Below are 21,902 nucleotides of genomic sequence, written 5' to 3' on the forward strand. Positions count from 1 at the left end.
AAGAGGCTGGGCATGACTCTAATGGAGGCTGGTGGAGGAGTAAGTAAAATATTTTCAAGAGCTTGGGTCATACAGTTATGTGGGAAGATAAAAGAACACAAAAGCATAAACAATCTTGTTGTTAACGGTTTTCCTATTAGGAGACATTTTCAAATGACTGACATCATAAACATGTTACTACTGTGCCAAAAAAAAGGTCATTTTGTTTTGAAGGTGTTTTGATGCAGTCTTCTGACCAGTATTCAGCTCTTGTAAGGGTATTTTGATATTTGCTTGTTCAAATCTCTGAAATTGGGGTTGTGGCATCATTAAATTCACCACCCAATTGAGTTTTTCTGTGATTTCCACTTGTGTTGGTGTCTTTGTACCGATGCAAACCAAGCTCCAGCTATTGATCTGGTTCACTTTGTTATCCCAGTTATAGTCCTATTTACAAACAAGGCTGTGGTCATTTTTTGTCTGCTTTCACACAAGGATAGTCCTATAGATGAAATTTATATTGGCATCAAACACCAAAGACTTTCACACCTTTTATTTTGATAGCTTTTTTTTCACATTGGACCATTGAGTGGACTAAAGAATCTAGAAAAAATGTGCAGTTACAACATCTGCCTGTACGGTGAAGAACCAGGAAAAAAAGAGTGCTAATCTCCTCACTACAGAATGTAAATTTGCAATCATTTTGAAATCAGAACTTCTTTCGATTTTTCGTAACCCTTGTACTATCCTAGGGACTTTAATGTTGGGAGTGGGGTCACCTAGACCCCACAAGATAGTGTGCTGAACCTTTTTTCTTCAATAATTTGTGATCCACCTTTGTCATGGTTGGGATAACACGTCAATGTAAGGATCAGGTCATCTGGACCCCATAGGATAGCACAAGGGTTAATTGCTTAAAATGCATGGATTTTAAAGACAAGATCCTGTTTTGATGCATTGTAAACATGTTTCCAGTGGTCTTTAAATTATGTTGTTTTTAGCCCAAACCAAAAAACGTGTGTCCTTTTTCTAGGACATAGTTCCTGCAGAGCAGCAGTGGTTCTTTAGAAATTCATCTCTGAGTTGTGGACGCGACTATCAGTGCAGAGCAACCCTGCTCCCTGTTCCCATCACTCATAACCGAGAGCTCTCTGTTTAAATGCTCTCCTGCTAGCTCAGAGCCCATCAATCTGACATTACTGGTGCAACACAAATGATGAGCAACATTGGAGCAATCCAGCCATTCAGTTCTGAGCCAGATTACAGCTCAGACGAGGAAAACAAAGACGCACATGGATCTAATTGTCTGCTAGTAGATGCATCAGAATGGAGCAGAGCAAAGAGCTTGTGGCCTGCCCAGCATATTTTCTGTGTCACATCTACCCCTATAGTACTCTGAAATGCTAGTTTGATCTTCATTTTCTTAATATCCATCCTCAATTATGGGAAATAAAGCCAAAAGACGATGTTAAAAACCTTTTTGTCATTTCATTTTCTTTGAATCGTTGGCTTTGGTTCACCTTTGCTTTAGATAGTCTTTAAGTGTTAATGCTGTTGCTAAACCACACCAGGGTTCACTCGCAACTATATACAGTCTTAATTTATACAGAGACCAAGGTTCAATTGTTAAGACGACAGCAGAGTTTAGGTGAGCAGGAAATAACCTTCAGGGCTACATAAAATGTAAAAGTTGCTCTTTGTGACAGCAAAATGTCATCCTAAGAACCCTGAGCTTCAGGACTTTCCAAAACTGTTTAGGAAGTCCTGCAGATCATCGATACCTTTGATTTGTACACAAAAAATATTTTTTCTGGCATTCCTGTTAAGAAGATTTACCAGTTTACGTTTGTAACTGAACTTTAATGTTAAAATTTATAGGCTTTCATGATCTGGCAAGGCTCTCTTCGCATTGCGACCTTGGAGGACCTTGGAGGACATTTCCTGGGAGAGCCACCCTTGGAAAGACTGAAAACTTTCCACTTTCTCACTACAGAATGTTGAAATTCACATCATTCGGAAAACATTTGGTAAACTTTAACAGACGCGTTTGAAAAGACTGTACCTAAGGCTAATGTATAAAGTCATTTCTTATTGTCCTTGTACTAAAACACCCTTAAATGCTCCAGAGCAAAAAACTAAGAAACCATCTGCAACATAGAGGTCCACAAAGCTGCAGATGATCATTTCACTTGTATTAGGAAGTAGTAACAACTTCCTACAACCTACTTTGTGGGTTTTTTAAATCTATTAGCAGTAAGGTTGCTGATGTTTTGTCCTTGACCGGACACACTGAACCTCCTTTTTTTTTGCATTTCACCATATTTAAATGCAAAACAATACTTCCTGATTACTCCTGGATCATTACACTCATTCAGGAAACTTTCAAAGAGAGGGGGGAGCCTGTTCAAAAGTACCTCTGCACTTTCCCTTGTGAGGAAAACTCATGAGCACAGGCGAGAAAACCAATCTTCCGACTCTCCAGAAGACTGACAATATCATAAAACTATCCTTTTAAATTTATGATTCAAAGTTTTTTCAAACGTGACTGTTATTTATGATAAAGAGGGTACCTATTATACATAACAGACTCTCGTTATTTAAAAAAAAAACTGTCTAAATGCTATAATGTCCTATTGTATATTCATTGTTTTTGTTAATAAATAGGGAAACCTTTTTGCCGGGGGTAAAAGGTCAAAATTTTACCTCTCAGATGATATTTTGCTGTATTTTTCAGTCATTTTGCTGTGGGAATATTTTTGGTTGTGGTGATTTTCTAAAGCAGCTGCTCTTATTTTTGTAGTCATACAAAAGATCAGAAATGCTGCAGCATCATCTGATATTTACCCTGCAATCAGTCCTTCATGAGGCATGCAGTTTTTTTCTGCAGGGAGAACAGGCCATGTATTTTATTCTAAGCAGAACAATGTAATTGTCTGCATGACTGTTTTTCAGTCTGTAAATGATACATCAATTCTACATCATGCAAATACAAACACGAATGGTGTGTTCTGCATTTTGGGAAAAGGCAGCTATGGTTCACACGTCAGAGAAGGATTATCATGAATTTCATTTCTCCAAAAGTTACTTATTAACAAAAGTTACTTATTAACCAAAAAACTGCCAGAAAATGTTAACAATTTGATTTATTCTTGCTGCCCACACTCCTTCTACTGAAGTGCGCATGCTACATTTCCACTTGTTGCTATGGGGATTTAAGGACATCGGTGCTTATGAGTCACCACCAAAACAGCCGCAGTGATCATGCAACTCAAAATGTTGCCAGTGTGTTGACTGTGGCGTTAACAGATCCCAAACACGTTCAGTTTCCTTCATTCTGTGTGTGCTTCTTTTATTTTACTCATTATTTTTCTTATAGCATAAGCCACTCGCCTAGTGGAAAGTGCCACACAAGTGCAGTTTGATCGATGAAAGGCGACAGGATGTATGAGGCTGAACTGGAGGATGCTCGCTGTGAAGCCAGCGATTCCTCAAGCCATGTGGAGCTCTAAGCAGATTAATGAGGCCTTGCTGTGGATTATATAATCCTGGTTAATGAAACTAGAGATTTTTTTCCCCTTTTATATTTTTCTCATCTTTAAACTCAGTAAAAAAAAAAGGGAAAACATCACTGATATTCACAAACAATGATTTAGTCTTCAAGCACGACCATATGAAGAAAAAGACAACATTCATTTTTTCTCCACAAAACTTTATTTTCAGTCTCCAAAAATAAAATCTATAAAAACATTTTAAAGCTCTTCACAGCTATCATCTCTGATGTTGAGCATCATTTATACGCAACAGATGGCAATGGACCCCTAACATTCGGATGAATTATATTCAGTTGAATACCATCACAACCCTTTTTTATTTTATTTTCATCCTCTTGTGTTTTCTGCAGGCGTTGGAATGTGGACACAGTCTTCAACATGAGTAAACTGCGCATTTTACAGAAAGGTCTAAACAAATTTATGGCTTAAAACAAATGTTTTAAATGACTAAAAGAATTGAAACAATAAACATCTTCACTTTTGTGTTCTTTTTTGTCTCTCTTTCTCAATAGCATTGCACACTAAGACACATTTGGTTGGAGGAAAATGCACTTCAAAGAACCAAAGACAAGCGATACACTGACACACCAAACACAAACTTTGAATGAAACGACCTGAAATGCGTTCAAAACATGAACTTAATACAGCCAACGGGACAGACTTTTGAATGAAGAGGAAAAAACACATAAAATAAAAAACATAAAACTGACATGGACACAAAACCAAGAGCATTGGTAATTGCAGCTTTTCTTTGTTAGGATACAGTAGTGCACAAACAGCTGTATTTTGGTTAAAAACTCTAGAATACAGCCACAACAATGATTAAAAACCAACAGCAATAATAGGAAAACACAGTAGTAAACTTTGTAAAGTAGCACTGGAGCTCCAGATATGACTGGGATTTGGTCAACACCCAATCCAAATATACCACCTGCACTTTTTCCAAACAATACATTAATCTCAAAAAGAGTATTAGTTCTCCTTTTGTGCGTATTTGTCTTTAGTAAGCTGCAAACCAATACAAAAGACGAACCGTTAATTATATTAACAAGTTAAAAATGTATGACATTCAAAAGGCTAGTTGAAATCTGGTTATTTTGTTTTCAGTAAAACAGAAATGAAATATCAAACTAGCCGTTTTCTCTTCGGCTCTTTAAAGAAGAGATAATTGGATCGTGCTCAAAAACAGCTAAAAGATTACCGTTAATTTGAAAAAAAAACTTCAATGGATTTTTTTTTATAAATACAAAAAAAAACTGTCAAAGGTAAATAAGGTAAAAATTAAATTCACATGAAGTACTTTGAAAGCAGATTAAAGAAATACAATTTTAGCATGTAGATTAGCTTCTCTCATCTAAAGAGAATAAACTTTGATTCTTGTTTAAGAGCTACAACTGTAAATATTACAGAAGGACTTTCTCCAATTTTCAACTGTAACAGTCAAGAACATAACAGGCGGCTTTCACCTTCATCACAGCTTCCAAAGCTGCTTCCCTAAGTTCAGTGCAGTGCTCAACTACAGCGAGAAATAAACAAACATGAAGACGCCCAAAGAGCAGACGAGTAGCAAGCCCACGTTGAGGATGAGTTTGACCATAGGGGGCTCGTACAGCATCTCTCTGATGTGGTTTTTTTCGGCCTCCAGCCCCACTTTCTGCTGCTGCAAGCTCTGAACTTCTTTGTTATTTCCACAAAAACCGTCCAGTAATCGCATCAATGGATTTTTGTGTCCAAAACGGCCTTCTTCTGCTCGGATGGTTCCCATCTGTTGGTTGGCGAGATGTTCGGCGGGAGTGGTGGCAGGTGACGTTTCTGTGCTGGGGGTGGCTGGGTCATGGTCTGTAGACGGGACTAGGAGTTTGATGTCAGCTCCGTCCAAAAACCTGTCATTTTTGACATCTGCAGGCATCTCCTTATGGAGACTTGGAATGCCGTTGCAATGGTTTTTCTCAGCTAATTTATAGATTTCACTTGGATTCTTCATTGGCACCTTCTGCATCTTGCGGAGCCCCCAGATTGTGGTGGTGACAGTCTGCTCATCATCGAGTGGAGGAGTGAGGAGGCTGACTACGACTGCCACCAGTCCTGAAATCCAGAACAACCCAGCAGCAAAATACATGTAATGAATGTGGGTGATAAAGAAAGGTCTGTCATCTGGCTGGTCACAGCGAGGCTGGCGGTAGACGAAAGCTAGAATCAGTCGAATGCTGCCGAGTGTGAAACCCGTCATGCCTCCCCAGAAGGCACCCGTCTCATTACATCTTTTCCAGAACACTCCCAACAGAAAAAGGGCAGCAATGGGTGGAGTGAGGTAGCCAGCAACTTCTTGAATGTAGAGATAGGTCTGTCCACCCTGCATCTCAATGGTAACAGGGACCCAGGCGACGCTGATCATCACCATTATCACCACAAACGTGCGGCCCACGATCACCAACTCCCGCTGGGACGCTTTCTTACGAAAGGTCTGATAAATGTCCAGCGTGAAGATGGTGCTGGCGCTGTTGAAGATCGAATCGAGGTCGCTCATCAGAGCTGCGATCATTACTGCCATCATAAGACCCCTGAGTCCCACGGGCATCACTGCCATGACCAGGCGTGGGTAGGCGATGTTTGAGCAGCCAGCTGCTGACCCACACACGGACATGCAGTGCTCCGGCCCGATGCACGCAATCTCATCCGCAAACAAGATGCGGGAGATCATTCCTGGAATGACGATCAAAAACACGGGCAGGACCTTGAGGAATCCCGCCATGAGTGTTGCGCCCTTTGCATGAGCAATGTTCTTTGCCGCCAGCACTCTCTGAACAATGACTTGATCCGCACACCAGTACCAAATGGAAGCAGGAGTCTGACCAAGAAGGAAGCCTGGCCATGGAATGTCTTCATCCAGGGGGCCACGAAGGATGCGTAGTGAGTCTGGTTTGGGATGAATGCGACAGGAAGGCGAGTATGTGTAGTTTCCTGCAGCTGTTATGGCAGTGACATTAGGAATTGCTTGCATGTACTTAGTTCTGACTCCTTCTAGTCCGCCAACTTTGATCAGACTGATGGTGGTTAGGGTTAGGGCTCCTCCTATCATCAGCACTGCCTGAAGGGCGTCTGTGTACAGCACTGCCACCAACCCGCCGGTGACAGTGAGCAGAGCAGTCATCCCAATGAGGAGAAAGATAGACACATACAGGTTCCACCCCACGGACTCCTGGATAAATAGAGCTCCAGCATACAAATCCACAGACAACTTAGTAAAAATATAAAGAAGCACAGACAAACAAGCAAAATAAACTTTCAGCCTGTGGCCCCCAAAGCGTTTAGACAAGTACGCGGGCATGGTGAAGACTCCTGAGTGGATGTAGACGGGGATAAACACCCAGCCGAGCAGCTGCAGTAGTAAAAGTGCGTTGAATTCCCAGGCTGCAACAGCAAAGCCGCTAGCTGCTCCAGATCCAGCCAGACCGATGAAATGTTCACTGCCTATGTTACTGACGAAGAGGGATGCACCTATCACTGCCCATGTCATGGAGCGTCCCGCCAGGAAGTAGCCACTGACAGTGCTGTGATTGGCCTTCCACATGGCAAAAAGCCCGATGAACATCACCAGGACAAAGTATAGGGCTACCACTGCTATGTCCGCCGTTTCCATCCCAATAGCCATTTTTGAACTGTTTTTAAAGCTCACGGCTAGGGAATGTTGTGATGATTAAAAATTGAATTAATAGACAAAGGGATGAACTGATAGCTTTGGTTTGTCGTAATCCACTTGCAGTCAGACTGTTGCAGTCCTTTGGTCTAGAAAAGCCGAGAAGGAAAGTCCCTGCAAAACAGCAACAACAAAAACCTAATTAGTATCTTCAGATTATAAAACAAACTAAATAATAACCGTCAACCCAATGAAAATCTGTTTTTCTCAAAAACTGTGCAACAAGTTGGGTGGTTTGTCCTAAATGTAGAATAAATAAGAACATTATGAGAGATAAAAATACAGAAAAGAAGCATTCAATGTGATCATTTCCTAATGTGTTTGCCAGTATTTTTCCAGTGCCTTACAGATTTAGCTTACCCACAACTATCCTCCTAATCTGTTTAAATACAAAAGCCCTCACGTTAAGTCTGTCTAAACTGACTGCGGAAAGAAACTTCTGCAAATAGTCGTTTTACTATCCAACAACATTATGCAAAGATTAGAAAAAAAAAAGATCCATAAAATGCCAACTTTATCTCTTATTTTTAAGATGAAACCATGTTAAAAAATGAACAAGAATGTAAAGGTGAATGTGTTTTTTGTTTCTCACAGGAAAATCAAACTTGGATGTTTAACCTCTCGAGAATAGCTCAAATAAAATAAATGAACAAAAAAACTCATGTCTTGTTTGCATTCAAACAGGTAAAACAAAGGAGTCTTTGTTTTCCTCTTGCCAACTCATCATTACAGCCATGTGTTTTTTATCAAGAGCTTCAAAGACCTGGTTCTGCAAGACTTTAGGAAATACGGTCCAAACAGAACCTTCTATTCCCCAAAGCTCACGCAGAAATACAACCATACCAATCAGTCTTCAAAAGCGCCTTCGTCTTATTTCAACGTTGCAGGGTGCTCTCAATTATCTGTGTCCTCTGAGGAACTGCTTTATATCTGAAAATCTTTACAATCAAACCAATGTCCTCCTTAGAGGCTATGAGATGGCTCCATGTCTGGGATTCGTTGACAGCCAGCAGCCAACCAAAGTGGAAGAAGATCAAGGAGCTGTCCCATTTAATAAAGAGTAAATGTTCCTTGTTTGAAATGCAGTTCAGGATTGAAACAAAATTAACCAGCATCCTCGTTTGCCAGGGAAGACTGGTATAGACTTTTGCAACAGATCAAAAGATGGTCAGAGTGGGACTTCAAGGTTTTCCATTGTTGATGACACTTCAGTAAAACAAGTTTAATTTTCTAAAAGTATCACTTTTATTGATTTAAAAATTAAGGCAATGGCTGTGGTCCAGCAATGTTAAGCTTTACAACAAAGACAGGGCTGCTAATACAGAGATCGTGAATGTTTTACAACCCAACAGGTAGACAAGAGTTGATCCAAGCTCTGGAACCAATTAGAACCTGGCTTAGTGTTTAAGCCTTTAAATATTTAGATGTCTAGAAATTCACTTTTTCTAGAATCTCCTGCATGGAAACTAAGACATTGCATTCCTCTACAAGTAGACGGGAAATAACTGAAAGACTTTTTGATGTTTTTCCTTATAATACTCAATTTCTATCAAACTGAAATGATTGACTGTTTTTTTTTACAATTCAATGTTGTTAAACTGAAAGGAATCGATGTGATATGGACACCAGGTTGACTCCTTTTTTCTATTTAAACACACAAAAAAGTTTGTTAATCCCATACTCCATCTCCGATTAAGAGTATCCAGGAAAAGCTAACAATTAACCTGCCGTTGCACGTCTGTATCAGGATTTCAAAGCCAAAAACAAAACATATCAAGAGCTAAAGCTGTGTGTTGACACTCTCAGAGAGATGAATGAAAACAACAAAAGGAAAGGGGAGGGGGAGAGGGAAGAGGTGTGCGCCTCCTGATGCACCTATCAGGAGGCGGGAAATTTCTAGAACGCTCAGTCATTCACCAAAGTACAAGAACTGCGCTTCTTAAAGAGGCGAGCTGCTTTTTTTTCCCCTCCTCTAAGTGATGTGAATAATGTAAATGACAAAAAAAGAAACAGGTGAAGTCGGTTTACTGCACTGTGGGGCTTGGATGTGGCAAACAGAACAATGAGCTGTCAAACGTGACAGACAGCCTAAGACTGCTGTGATGAATACAAAGAGGAAGTGACAGCAGCCTGATGCACCAATCAGGAGGCGAGAAATTTCTAGAACCACTCAGTCATTCATCCAACTACAAGAGCTGCGCTTCTTAAAGGGGGCCTTAAAGTCTAACATGTTTTATTGTTTTAAACATTTAAGGATGTTGTAAAACCTGAAATGCAAAAAACAAACGCGTTTTCTTCCTAAATAAACAGTTTCTTTCAAGGCTGACGTCAGCAATGTGAGACGCTTAACTTGCCGGTTGAGACTTATGGCGGAAATACAAATAAGGTCCAGAGTCAATTCAAGCAAACAAAGCGAATTTAGGTTAATTGTGTTGATTTTTTGAAGTAAATAAATGCGCATGTAAACTACTCACCGGCATCACGATCACGACGGGAAACTTAAAGTGCCATCTCACGCCGGCAGACGGGGAAAAATAAAAAGAGGAAGAAAAAAAAACACAGAAGATGTGTTTTCGTTTCCGGCAGTTTAGTGATGAGGTTGTAAAATAAACCTGCACAGCCGGATTGTCGGCTACGACTCCAATTTATGCTGTGATGCTCGTCCTCCGCCTCCTCCTACGAGGCAGCAGTTTGGAGCCACGCCCCACACGTGTAAAACACCCGTGACCAGTATGGATGCTCCAGTGACCTACTAGAACTATTGTGGCGTCTTACGTTAACGTGGAAAAAACCCGCAAAATCCATTAACGGGAAACTCGAATCTTCTTCACCCAGTCTGACTATTATAGCGGTGATCAAGGACACGGTGTGTGGCCGCGCGCTCCTTTAAATGAAGGAGTGGCATTCAAGGACACTCGGAAAAGTCGCTGAATCGCTCTTTCTTTCTTTTTAATTAATCCTTTTACACATTTAACGTCTGTTTAAAGCGTTTTCAAGTAACAGGTTTTTTTTGCTATTGAGAAAAAGGTTTTTGTATTATTATTTAGTAATATCAAACTATGCAAATTAGTTAAATTATCGTAAAAGGTGTTTCAGGCAAAGTTGTTGAACTGTATTCGGGATACTTTCAGGAAAATAAGAAGCTAGACCTAACTAAACTACGACGTCAACGGAGATTTAATCTAATCATGTTCCTTCGGATGCAATTTTTTTTCATATAACTTTAATTTTTTATTTTTGGTTAAACTTAAAATTGATGCAACATTCATGACTAACCTTCCAGCGGGATGCTGAACCCATCTCCCCATCGGCTGGTTTAAACACCGGAAGTGTTTTACTTTTCATTTAAAAATAAAGAAAAGATCAGAAAAACCATCATTCTCATTGAATGAAAATCATTTCCATGTAATATTTACATTTTTATGGAAAACAAACTGTTTTGGATGAAGTTTTTATTTACGTTTGTCTTAAGCTTTAATAAAATATAAATAAATAAAGAACAACAGCACGGTCTTGTCCTGGAATGACACAGTAATAATAGACCTTCCTCTGATGTCTTGCACCTGAGAAAAACTTCCAGAAACTCTGGCTTTGAGTGATTACAGGAGTCTAACACATAACAAGATTATGATTGTTACTTGGAATAAACAGTATTTGCCACGAAATGCCAGCTTCAATTTGGATCTTTCCAACGCTTCTCATTCTGACTTTGACTTTATAAGTAATTGATTGTTTTGCTTGTTTGTTTTTTGTTTCCAGATGAGTTATTCCCCCTGCATGCCGGTAAGAAAACCCAGTTTAAGTTAAAACTTCACTCATTGCAGAAAAGGTTTATTTTTGTTTTCAAATGACCTATGCATATCAAATCATTCATCAATAATTTACTTACAATTTTTAGATAATGGTTAACATTTTTGTCATAAACACATCCCTGAAAAGTTATGTTGTCATGAAAAACGTTTTTTGGAATGATCCAAGTAGGATTTGCATTGCCTAGATTTGAAATGGTAAATTTAGAAATGACCGTAAAATGCCTCATTTGCCTCATTAGAACCATTTGTTGATCCCATTTTTTAATAATTGGTCAAATGAATCTGAGCCAAGTGGATGCGTTTATTAAAATATACAAAATACATAATAAAATCCAAATAAATGTTTGTTATAATGTCTTAAATTGTATTATGCAATACAGATAAGGCCCAGAGGCCCCGCAGTTAGATGAGGTTAGATCAACTTCCGTACACTCTCCCCAAAAGGCAAAACACAGCAATGCTTTTTACAGGGGGAGGGATACTTGGTAAATTTCCACTCACTCCTCTACGCCGTTATCTTGGGAAATTCCATTACACATAAACTACATTTCCCAGCATGCATGGCTGAGACGTTGCGTTGATGCTGAGCGACAGTTTATGAAAGAATGCCCGCTATGTGCGCTCGGCTGGGAGAACGAAGCCATCCGCAGTTGGTTTTATGTGATTGTCAGTTTAAGTGGAATCGAAACACTTTATATGTGTTTTATTAAAGTATTTGTAAGTTTATATAAAGACAATTTGCTTGTTTTGGTCACTGAACTTCCGCTGTGTGTGGTGGTTCTCAGTTGCGTTGCTTTCATTCAACAGTGAATTAAACGCAAGGTTAGAGCAATTTGTCAAGTTTTCATTTAATATGTAACTTTTAAATTGCTCTAAATAATATATATTTTTCACACTATTTGAGGAGAATAATTAAACTTTTCTAAAACCGTTTGTTATGTCACATTTAAAGTTATATATTTTAATTAAATGTGGGACTTCATAAAAAGACAAAATATTAAATTAATTAAATTAAATTAATTATTTTAATGTATTTTACAAAAAAAAAGATGTATTTAAACATTTCAGTTCATTCAATATGTGATTTTTTTTGGGCAATAATAGACTTTTCTGAGTTTAGTAGTTTAGTCTACTGGTTGTACGGGACATAAATAGAGTGATTAAGGTTCTCAGTCATCTAGGTGACATCTTGGATAAAGAACATTTTCCTTCCGTACGTCACTGGTGTCTTAAAAATTTAAGAGGATCCTTGCAAAGCACCAAATTCCAGCCCATTTCAAACAACATTCTGCTGTATAGAAGCCCCTCTCAAATACCCCACACTTGAAGAAGAAGGAAGCAATGTAGTTTATGAAGTCCAATGCAGTTAAGGAATATTCAGAAATGTGCCTTAGAGAAGCAAAAATGCCATTTCACATGTCAACACATGACGAGCAATGTGTCAGGACCAGTTTTGGTGGTTTATTCACATTTAAAAGACAAAGGATACTCACTTAAAGGCCAACATCTGCAGATTATGGACAGAGAAGAAAGACAGAGGTCAGAGAAGGAATACATGCATGCCCAAAAAATGAAACTCTGGTGCAACCACCTCCAAGAATCCTGTAATGGAGCCAGGAAGGATTTCAAGAGGAGACGCTTTACACATTGACCCCTTCCTGGTTTTTCTATTTTGTATAAAACCATCCAAATGCAATAATTTAGGTCACTCACCTGGAGGGTAAATTTGGGCCTTAATCAATGCACCACATGGACTTTAAATCCAGAGACCATGACTGAACTTCAAGACAAAACATAAAGAACATTGTTGTCTTTCATGATTACCTGTTTTATGAACTTGACTGAATTCCTTAAGCTTTCCAGCAAATGTTAAAATCTTTTGTTTTCTGTTCCATCCCAGGTTAATATCAAATTTTAAAAGAATTTTGGATTAAAGAGCCTCGATGAAACCTCAGACATCAGGATTAGGAATAAATCCACTCCAATACACTGCTCTGTGTCAGCTCAGACCAAAAGGAACTCATGTAGCCATGATGATTTTTGCAAGTATAGCACAGATAAATAGAATGCATGCATTTTCCAATTAATGATTGCCATCAAGGCAGCAATGTCACCATCAGAGATAATTTTGTGACAATGCAGGATAACATCACATGCAGTTTAGTTTCTAGCACGAAACAAATTGAATTTCTTTTTAGAACTTTAGACAAAATTGGTTTCTCAGTTTGACATTTGAAATCCCCTTACAGCTATTATTTAAAATATAGATACATAATTTTGGCTTAATGTAGACAGATGGCAAAATTTCATGTAATTTGATCTTGTTGCATGTTTTCTGGTGTTTGCATTTCATCATTTGCTTTTCCAGACAGTCAAAGATGATTCTAATTGAACAAAACCAGACAATTTCAACAATTTTTCTTAAATATTTAATGAATTTAAAAATGTTGTCTTTTGTCAGCTTATTTACAGTTACAACCACAGGGCCTCATAAAGGTCATGATCCATGCAAACTAAATACTTTCTGCTTTATTTAAAATATTACTTTATTTTGGACATATTTGACAAGAAATAAGGGATGCATCAGTGAGGAGATCTTACTCACTTTGAGAAAACAGGTTAGTTTGGGTAAAATGTAATAAGTTTTTATCATAAGGGCTTTAGGCTGTTTTTTTCAGTTGAAATACAATTTAGGTTAATTGCACTTTGCTTTATATCACTGCATACAAATAAATGGAAGAAATAGAGTCACTGTAGCTGAGAGGTCCAAGTTTACTCCTGACTTTCAGCCACAAAGACCCTCAACATTACATGCCTTTGAGTAAAGGTTCTATTTCACTGGCATAGACACTTACTTACACTGGAGTATTCATGATTTTGTCTATGTGAAAAATATGTAGGACACCAGCAGCATTGCACCATTACCTCTGTTTGCCCTCAGCCTGATTGCAGAGAAGCTACATTGATTTTAAGTCGGTGCCCAGAGGGGAGTTGAAGGAAAATGGATGATGTTGACAGTAAACATGTGAAATGCTGGTTACTCATGTTTTTCCAGTGATCTGTAAACCTGCTTTTTTTTTTGTTTAAATCAAGCACCAACCTCCACATCCCATAGTCACAATAAATACAGATATTTTTAAATTTTGTCAGAGGAAAATGAAATTACCTACCAGAGGAGTTGAAAGACAGGCATCTTGTTTACAACTGTATCCTGAACTGGATCAGTGAAAAACTCTGTTTTTTGTCAGAGCTGATGCCAGAACATGTGTTGGAAAGTTATATCTTCTCCTTAGACATATTTCTTGACAATAGTGGCAATAAGGGCTGCATCCACTGTGATAGGTCTATGACAAATATTATTATCAGTACCAACACCAAAACAATGCAGTTATTTAGTGAAAAGTGGGGCTTAAAAGAGTCATTTAGAAAACACAAAAAAATGGATAAATGCAATTATATATATTTTTTCTTTTGGTTCTTCTTGGCTGATTATTGAACGCTGTTGTGGAGTTTTTTCTAACATTCCTACACCTTTTATGAAATTTTACTATGTTGTGGGTTATGGAGAACCCAAATTCAGGAGGACGGCGTACGTGAAGATCAAAACTTAAATTATACCAAACGTGACATAACTTAATGGAGAAAAACATGAACCACAACTGGAGAACTCTAAAAAGGGACCTGACAATGTGAAGCTAAAATCATGAACAAAGCTGAAACAAAGTCAGCTGTGATAATAATAAATTATGGTGGGTTCAGGGAACTCAAAAACAACCGAAATACATATTTAAAGTTCCTTGAAAACATTAAGGTGACTGAACATGCTATAAAAAAAAAAACAAGAAAAAAGAACTAAAGGTACATGGGCCATGTCTTTTTGAGGCAAAAGAAAGTCTTCACAATGCATCGTATAGAACTTAGGTGGCACAGCTCAGTCCATGAAAGAATTACATTTTAAAATTATGCAACCAACCAGACAGATGGGTCAACAGATTTTCGGACTATGAAACAGAAGGAGATTAGCTTTTTAAAGTTTGCATAGATGCTTTAATTTTAATCTATGACATCAGTTGTTTCCTTCACTCTTTTTATTCTCAGTGGGTCATTCAAAACACTGGAGTACACTTTCACTGTGAACAGGGCACACACAAAAGCATGGCTCCTCCATTGTGTCAGAATGCAAGTGCGCATGGAGGCATAGTTACACTAGAAGTCACTTTACAGATTTCATAGCAAGACATCATGTCAAGGATAATTTGACCTGTGAATTATGTGTAGAGCTGTCAACTAGAAATCTGACCTTGTATGTCCTTTTAGGTGTCATCCACTGTAATTTCTTTTTCAAATACTAAATTGAAAATATTTTTAAGTTTCTTGAAGACCTTTCCTATTAATTTATATAAATGTGAAAAAAAGTATTTTTATACTGTATATATCTTCAAAACTCAACTTTAAGTTGAGTTTGTTCCAAAAAATGGACATAAATTAAACAGCAGAGGTGACATTTTTCACAGGGGTTTATAGCATAAATTCATCAACACACCCAAAGACCCAAATTTGTCTCCACATAAAACTCCAAAATGCATGAATATAATGCCAGATATAGATAGGTAGTTGGACCTTTTCACATCTAATCAGACAGAAATATAATATTTCTTTGTCTGGAGGTGGCTACCATCTTTGTCAAACATCACTTACCTTTAATCAGGGTGTTAATTTAGATGTAGCAGGCTTAACCCTGCTCCACTTTTGGAGCATAGTGAGAACCCATTAAGCTTTTCTTTGTCCACATCAAGCTTTTCTGTGTCATTTTTTTGGAACATTCAAAAGTTAAATTCTGCATTTGTGTACCTGGATGAGGGCTAAAGCTCACATTTAGTTGATGATGATATCACTTAAGTGCTTAATATTATCCACAAAAAAACCTCTGTTGAAGCACCCTCTGCATTTTTTACGAAAGATAATTTCACAGACTATGTTTTTATTGGTTTATATGCAAAGATGTTTTGTTTTTGTTTAGGGTTTGATGACGGAGTTTAAAAATCTTGGTTAACTCTTCATGAAAGGAACTGGGTCCTTTTAGAATACTCTTTGGGCATGAAGAGATGTAATTTCTATTATTTCTGTTGTTTTTCAAAAAAAAATGTGTAAAATACCAATCACTCTTTATGTTGTTTCTATGATTTCTGTAAAACAATTTTATCTTCAAGGAGAAAACTTGCTGTAGAGGTTTTGTTTAGAATATATTAGACAAATTATGTGTCATTCCTGCTTATTCTGTATGCATCCTACCATAATTCTGGATGTGGAATTATGTAAACTAGGATTATACAAATACATTTCTCGAACTTCTTATCTAACTAACTGCCAAGTTTCTGATCCATTCGGTGCATACATTTTGAGGACACAATGTTTGTAACTGCTCAGCGCCACCTACAGACAGAAGCTTACAACTCCATCATTTTAATGTGTAAATTAAGTTTGACTACCGTATATACTATTATCCCTTGTGCTATCTTAGATGACCCCACCCTTAAATTGACGTATTCTCCCTACCATGACAAAGGTGGATAAAGGTGGAAAGATTTCATGTAATCCATGGACACCCTTGAAGATCACAAATCATTGAAGAAAAAAGGTTCAGCGCACTGTCTAGTGGGTCAAGATGACCCAACTCCCAATGTTAAAGTGCCTAGGATAGCACAAGGGTTAAATAACAAAACAAGTTACAACCAAGAATGGGTATATAACATGTAAAGCAGTGTGATTAAGAATAACTGGAATTATCTAATACAGTTGAGTATCACACACATGACACGTAAAAAGAAAGATTTAGTCAATTATTTAATTTATCATTTTTTTAAGAAATATTTTGATACAGAGGACATTTTTTGTGGTCAACTGGCGGTGTTACAGGGATGACAATTTGCAGTTGTTGCAAAGATGACATTGTAGAATGTAAAGCTTCAGTGCAAATAAATGTATACAATATAAGTCTTTTTGGGTTGCTTGTCTGTTCTGGGTTGTACTGAAACTGATTTTGATATTGGTGAATTTCTTCATGTAGGAATTAATAAGGTTTATTTTATTCTATTCTATTCTATTCTATTCTGAATCCTAGTTCTAAAGCATCTTAATTCAATGTGTTTAAAAGATTTGGTTAATTTACAGTTTGGTATTATAGACACTTTAGATGGAACAGAAATAGCATTCCAATAAGTTTTCTACAAAATGAGCAAGGATCAACTTTTTTATCTTTAAGAAAGTAGACAGCAAAAAATAAACGTCTGTATCAATATTTTTTTTAAATGATTAATCTCCAAAATGTGGCATTAAGTGTGTACAACTGTTAATATCCGCAACTGAGGATACTCAAATGTGTCACAAATTCAATTCTACTGATAAGGAAAGTTGCAACACTTGATAAATTGGTTAAATTTCCACGTCTATAGTGATACAATAATTAAAATATGTTTACATTAGAAATACATTTTAGGCAAAAAAAGAATGTCTAATCTCTGAAAAGCAGCAGAATATTTTCAGAACAATTAAATACTTTTAAATGTTAAGTAAACAAAGTTAGAGACTACATAATTTTCTGCACCTGTGGGCTGAAAAGGTGCACTAAAACCTTTTTTTCTTTATATATGAGTGCATTGTTCTAAAGGTTACATGTCTTTTTGGTTAATATCTGCTTTAAAATCTAACAATCAAGTGAGAGGTATGTAAACACAACACATCCTGGAATATACCAACCTCAGAAACACTGTAGGGGTAAACGACTTTGTGATATTTTCATATGTCCATTTTTGTTTGGATATTCACAAGCAATTCCTTTTAGTGCTTTTAGAATACTATCTTTTAAATCGTGTATTGAACTATTCTTTTCCTTTTTCTGGTGAATAAGTGTTTATTCAGACGTTTATAAATCACACACTCACCCCTTTCATCGTCATGTAATGGACCGTGCGGCAGCGCTAAGTTGTGGATCAGCTGAGTTTGAGGGTTCCCGCCCCATGGTAACTATCGTCTCAAGCCCCTGGTTCTTCCGAGATGATTTACTTCTCACGGTTTTGGATCGAGTCAAACGAGAGCGAAAGATGTTTTGTCGGGACGAGGCCGAATCGTCGTGTCTGATCCGTTGGAGGGAAGTTTGCTTTGCTTCAGCCTGTGCTTTTTTTCAGTTGGTGAGTCACGTTTGCATCTTAGCTAGCGGATTGTCTTTTTATGACGCTGCTATCGAACAGCAATGCTCGCTTGTTGTTTTTGGGCAGCAACACAATTCTACCGACATCTTAGTTAGAGCAAAACTTTAAAAAAAAAAATTCAACTGCTTTTTGACCAAACTAGAGTCCCAACTATTCGTATTTAAATGTTCAACTGCATTCGTAGCAAAAACAAGCTAGCTACGCGTATTTATAATTACATAGATGCCGTAAAAATAGTCTGTCAGCCTTTCTGCTGCATGATTTGGCGTAGCATAGGTATTATCATCCAGTCTGGGCTGTGATGTAGAAGAGTTACGTAATTGAATTCATGGCCGATGCTGCTGCGGACAACCGTCAGTTAGCCCCCCCTCACGTGTCAACACCCTGGAGCCCGTCGCAGTGCTGGTGTCAGTCAGGTGACCCGGTCCACCCTGAAAGCACACACACCTCCGAGTCCAACAGCTGCATGTATGCTGCAAGAGAAGAGGATGAGTTCCCTGCACTTGCTGTTTCAGCTGATGAGGAAGTGAGAGCTTGTTCCTCTTGACTCACACCGTTTGGTTATCAAGCTGTCACCTATAGATGAGCAAGACTTTCGTTATCCTCCATTTCATGCTGTTCTTAAAGACATCCTGGCAGAGCTTTCTGCAGTTTGGCAAGTTAATTATTCCCCTAAAAAAACATCAGAGTATTGATTTAAATGATTACAGCAGTTGTGAAAGCCCACAGCCTCATAAAGAGAGTGCTGTTAGACTGACTATGAGGAAGTTCAGTTCAAATTATCTGTCATCTTTAAAGTGATGAGTAAAAAAGCATACTTTAAATGAGCTATACATGTCTCTAGACATTAAACATGGAAGCAGAAACTCCAATATCAAGTAGAATTTGGGCTTTGGTATCTCCCAAGGCCTCGGCCTTCAGGCCAGTATTATTGTTCTAGAAGACTTCATATCATGGATGTTATTTTAAAAGAGACCCACACATGTAACCAAAATTATGTTTCCGGTGTTTTTAACATGTTCTTGTGGCTTTTCTCTGATGATGGAGAACACATATTATAACAATTCAGCTTAAAATTGCGTTTCTTAGTATTTCATTATTTAAGTCGATAAATAATAGATAAAAAATGCAGTCTGAAAAAAGAACCTATTTGTGATGTAGAAAATACGCTGGGTGGGCCACAAGCTTCCTGCTCCGCTCCATTCGGATGCATCCACTTGTAGACGACTAGATCCACGTTGGTCTTTGTTTTCCTCGTCTGAGCTGCCCTCTGGCTCAATACTGTACGGCTGGATAGCTCCAATATTGCTCGCCGTTTATGCTAGACCGGTAATGTTAGTTTGGGGTGTGAGGGGCTGTAAGCTAGTGCAAACGGGGAGCTCTCGGCAATAGGGAGGGGTTTCTCTGTGCCAACAGTCCCGCCCACAACTCGGAGGCAAATTTCTAATGAGCTACTGATGCTCTGCAGAAGCTATGTCATAGAAAATAACATAGATCTTTTGGTATTAGCTAAAAAATGGGACAGTCGTAATTAAAAGACCACTGGGAACACTTTGAAAATGGATCCAAAGATGATCAGAGTGATGAGTGAACAAAACTGGACACTAAGTATAAAGACCAATTCAATTCAATTTTATTTGTATAGCCCAAATTCACAACAACAGTCGTCTCAATGGGTTTCGTACCGGTAATTGTAAGGTGAACATACAATCAAAAAGGATCATAAATGCATAGAATTCAATAATACTGAACTTTAACTTAAATCAAATCAAATCAAACTTTATTTATAAAATAGCGCTTCTCATGCACTTTGTGCAGCTCGAAGCGCTTTAACACTAAAAACAGTAAACACACAACATTACAATAAAAACCCCAACCCACCCTTCACCCTTCCCACTCCCCTCCATTAAACCACATGACCCATGGCTCCCACGTACAATGAAATATGACTATGTAACTGTAAAATAAATAAATAAATAAACAAGTATGGCTTAGCTCTGCTGTGAGGAAACAGTATCTGGGAATCCTTTCATACCAGGAGCCAGCCCGGCCACCGGAACATCGCCACAGTGCCCACCCAGACCGGGACAACACCGGGGTCCCCCTCACAGCCAAAAGCTGTAAAATTAGACCCCAGCCGCCCCAGCAAGGGCAACAACTGCAGCAACAACCGCTGACCAAGCCGGCAAGCCCTGGAGGAAAAGATCCCCTCAAGAAACACTGGGGCTAAAATCATAAGATGCTAAAATTAAAAACATAAAAAAGAAAAAACATAAAATTGAAAATAAGATGCATAAAATTAAAATAAATACATAAATAAAATAGCCTATACTAAAACTAATAGAATAAATTAGCAGTTAAAATCAACTAAAAGCTAAATTAAAAAGGTGGGTCTTGAGCCTCTTCTTAAAAACCTCTACTGTCTCTGCGGCCCTGAGGCTCTCCGGAAGGCCGTTCCACAGGCGAGGACCGTGATGGCAGAACGAAGCCTCACCATAAGTTTTGGTCCTCACCTTGGGAACAACTAAGAGGCGAGTACCGGAAGACCTCAAGGTCCGTGAGGGCTTATATTTTAAAAGAATATCATTTAAATAAGAAGGCCCAAGACCATAAAAACATTTATAAACCATTAAAAGAATTTTAAAATCAATCCTGAAACGCACAGGGAGCCAATGCAGCGATTTTAAAACGGGTGTAATGTGTTCCCGCCCTCTGGTCCTCGTCAGAACTCGTGCCGCTGAGTACTGTAGAAGTTCCAAGTTTGAAAGAGACTTTTTGGGTAAACCAGAGAGCAGGGCATTACAGTAATCTAAACGACTGAAAATAAAAGCATGCATTAGTACCTCTGTGCTGGCAAGAGAGAGGAACGGGCGGACTCTGGCAATGTTTTTGAGATGATAAAATCCTGTCTTAACGACATTTTTAATGTGTGGGATAAAATTTAGCTCAGAGTCAAAAAGTACGCCCAGGTTTCTCACACATTGAGAAGGTTTAAAATTATGAAGATGTGGTAAAATCATCTCTCTCTTGTCTTCAGAACCGATGATTAAAACTTCAGTTTTGTCCTGGTTGAGCTTTAAGAAATTTTCTGCCATCCACAACTTTATATCTAAAATGCAGTTTAAAAGAGTGTTAACCGGTTCAAGGTCATCAGGAGACACGGCGATGTAAAGCTGTGTATCATCAGCATAGCTGTGAAAGTCAACGCCATGTCTCCTGATGACCCCCCCAAGAGGCAACATATACAAATTAAAAAGTATTGGCCCTAAAATTGACCCTTGGGGAACCCCACAGCTTATTTCGTGGATTCCTGAAGAGCACATATCCATACTTACATAAAAGTGTCGATCTGTCAGGTTAGAGTAAAACCACTTAAGAACATTTCCAGAAAGGCCCACTAGACTACTAAGTCTGTCTAATAAAATCTGGTGATCTACTGTATCAAAAGCGGCACTAAGATCCAGCAGCACCAGAACAGAAAGTTTCTGTGAGTCGTAGTTTAATCTTAGATCATTAACGATCTTTAAAAGAGCCGTCTCTGTACTGTGGCTTTTCCTAAAACCAGACTGATATTTTTCTAAAATTTTTTGGGCATTTAAAAACTCATGCAGTTGAGTAGCGACACTTTTTTCTATTATTTTACTTAAAAATGGTA

The 21,902-nt window shown here is 38.1% G+C and overlaps 2 protein-coding genes across 2 annotated transcripts in view; one reads left to right on the forward strand and one right to left on the reverse strand.

Moving 5' to 3' along the window:
- Positions 1–3,667: 3,667 nt before the first annotated feature.
- On the reverse strand, positions 3,668–10,089 carry slc5a3 (solute carrier family 5 member 3). The gene is made up of 2 exons (XM_004081962.4): positions 9,702–10,089; positions 3,668–7,341 (listed from the first exon to the last, which is right to left on the reverse strand). Exon 2 carries the CDS (start codon positions 7,180–7,182, stop codon positions 5,047–5,049), a length of 2,136 nt encoding a protein of 711 aa, XP_004082010.1. The 5' UTR covers positions 7,183–7,341; positions 9,702–10,089; the 3' UTR covers positions 3,668–5,046.
- A 7,928-nt stretch (positions 10,090–18,017) lies between these two features.
- dopey2 (dopey family member 2) overlaps positions 18,018–21,902 on the forward strand; it is a 28,072-nt gene continuing 24,187 nt past the window's right edge. The window contains exon 1 of the mRNA XM_023950572.1: positions 18,018–18,226. The gene's annotated coding sequence lies outside the window, so the exon portion shown is untranslated. The remainder of the gene's footprint in view (positions 18,227–21,902) is intronic.

This window comes from Oryzias latipes, chromosome 21, assembly GCF_002234675.1.
Source record: "Oryzias latipes chromosome 21, ASM223467v1".
In the NCBI taxonomy this organism is placed as follows: Eukaryota; Metazoa; Chordata; class Actinopteri; order Beloniformes; family Adrianichthyidae; genus Oryzias; species Oryzias latipes.